This window comes from Alexandromys fortis, unplaced genomic scaffold (genome assembly GCF_014885135.2).
Source record: "Alexandromys fortis isolate MF-2015 unplaced genomic scaffold, M_Fortis_MF-2015_v1.1 scaffold_8272, whole genome shotgun sequence".
NCBI classification, from domain to species: Eukaryota; Metazoa; Chordata; class Mammalia; order Rodentia; family Cricetidae; genus Alexandromys; species Alexandromys fortis.
Genome location: NW_026076128.1, coordinates 1 through 1,268, shown reverse-complemented (window position 1 = coordinate 1,268; position 1,268 = coordinate 1). Strand labels below are relative to the sequence as shown.

Genomic DNA, 1,268 nt, shown 5'->3' with positions numbered 1-1,268 from the left:
GAGCAGGTAGAAAAGGCCTTCTTCCTCTGCTGGGCAGAAGGGAAGTTGATGATGGTCCTGATTATGTATGCATAGGAAAGAACTACACACACAAGGGTCATGATAAATGTCAGCACCGCACAAACTATCACTATCTGCTCTATGAGCCACTTGTCTGTGCATGAGATCTTCAGGAGAGGGTATGCATCGCAGACAAAGTGGTCAATAGCATTAGAGTCGCAGAATTCCAGATTGAGACCCAGGCTAAGTGGTGGCAGGATCACCAACAAGCCAGCTGCCCAGCAACAGAAGATAAGCCTTTTACAGATCTTGCTGTTCATGATGGTGATATAATGCAAGGGTTTGCAGATGGCTACATATCTGTCATACGACATAACAGCTAGGAGAAAAAATTCTGTCACACCAAAAAGATCAGTAAAAAATAATTGAGAGTCACAGTTGTTATATGTAATTGTCCTGTCACCTGTTGAGATGTTGTATAAGTATCTAGGAATGCAAGCAGTTGTAAATGAGATTTCTAAGAAGGCTAAATTTTGCAGGAAAAAGTACATGGCAGTTTTTAGGTGTGAATCTATAAAGATGAGAAAGATGATTGTGAGATTTCCAGTTTTACTCAGCAGGTAGGTGAGAAACAGACAGAAGAAGATCAGAGTTTTCAGCTTTGGGTCCTCAGTCAGTCCCAGGAGGATGAATGTTGTTACTGTGCGGTTTCTCATAATTGAATTGTTCCCTCTATCCAGTCTGCATTGAAAATTCAGAGTTATCTGTTCAGGAGTAGCAATTAAAGGAGAAATATTATGAAGCCCTATTCATATGCCTTCACTCATTCTGTCTGCAGACAGAAACATTCCGGTTGCTTAAGTCCTACAAATACGTAGTTTGTTCTTTTCAGGGTAGAGTTGAAAATCAAATTGCCTTATCTACACCACATTTCAAAATGTTATGGGTGCTTCCTTCTTTATGCGTCTGATTCTTAATTTATCATTTTTTTAGATTGTCCTTTGAGTTTATGTATTTCCAAGCAGTTTGTGTTGGATGCTTATGCTTCACAAGACTTAGTTACTCCTTAGAGGCTGAATCTTGAAGTCAAATTTCATCCTTTCTTTGTCCTGTTTACGTATTTCTTGAGGTTTTGTTATTTATCAAAATCGCACATAGCTTCAAGTACGTTCTTACAGGCCTTTTATTTGCTGTCTAACATGCTGGAGACCAGTATTATAATCATGAACTTTCATGTTTTCTTTAAACAATCCCTTCTTTAGTTATTA

The 1,268-nt window shown here is 38.6% G+C and overlaps 1 protein-coding gene across 1 annotated transcript; it reads right to left on the bottom strand.

Moving 5' to 3' along the window:
- Positions 1-5: 5 nt before the first annotated feature.
- On the bottom strand, positions 6-716 carry LOC126496557 (olfactory receptor 6C2-like; the record flags this gene model as incomplete). Its single annotated transcript, XM_050134034.1, has 1 exon — positions 6-716. A coding segment is annotated over exon 1 (711 nt), but the record flags the coding sequence as incomplete, so codon positions are not given.
- Positions 717-1,268: the final 552 nt, after the last annotated feature.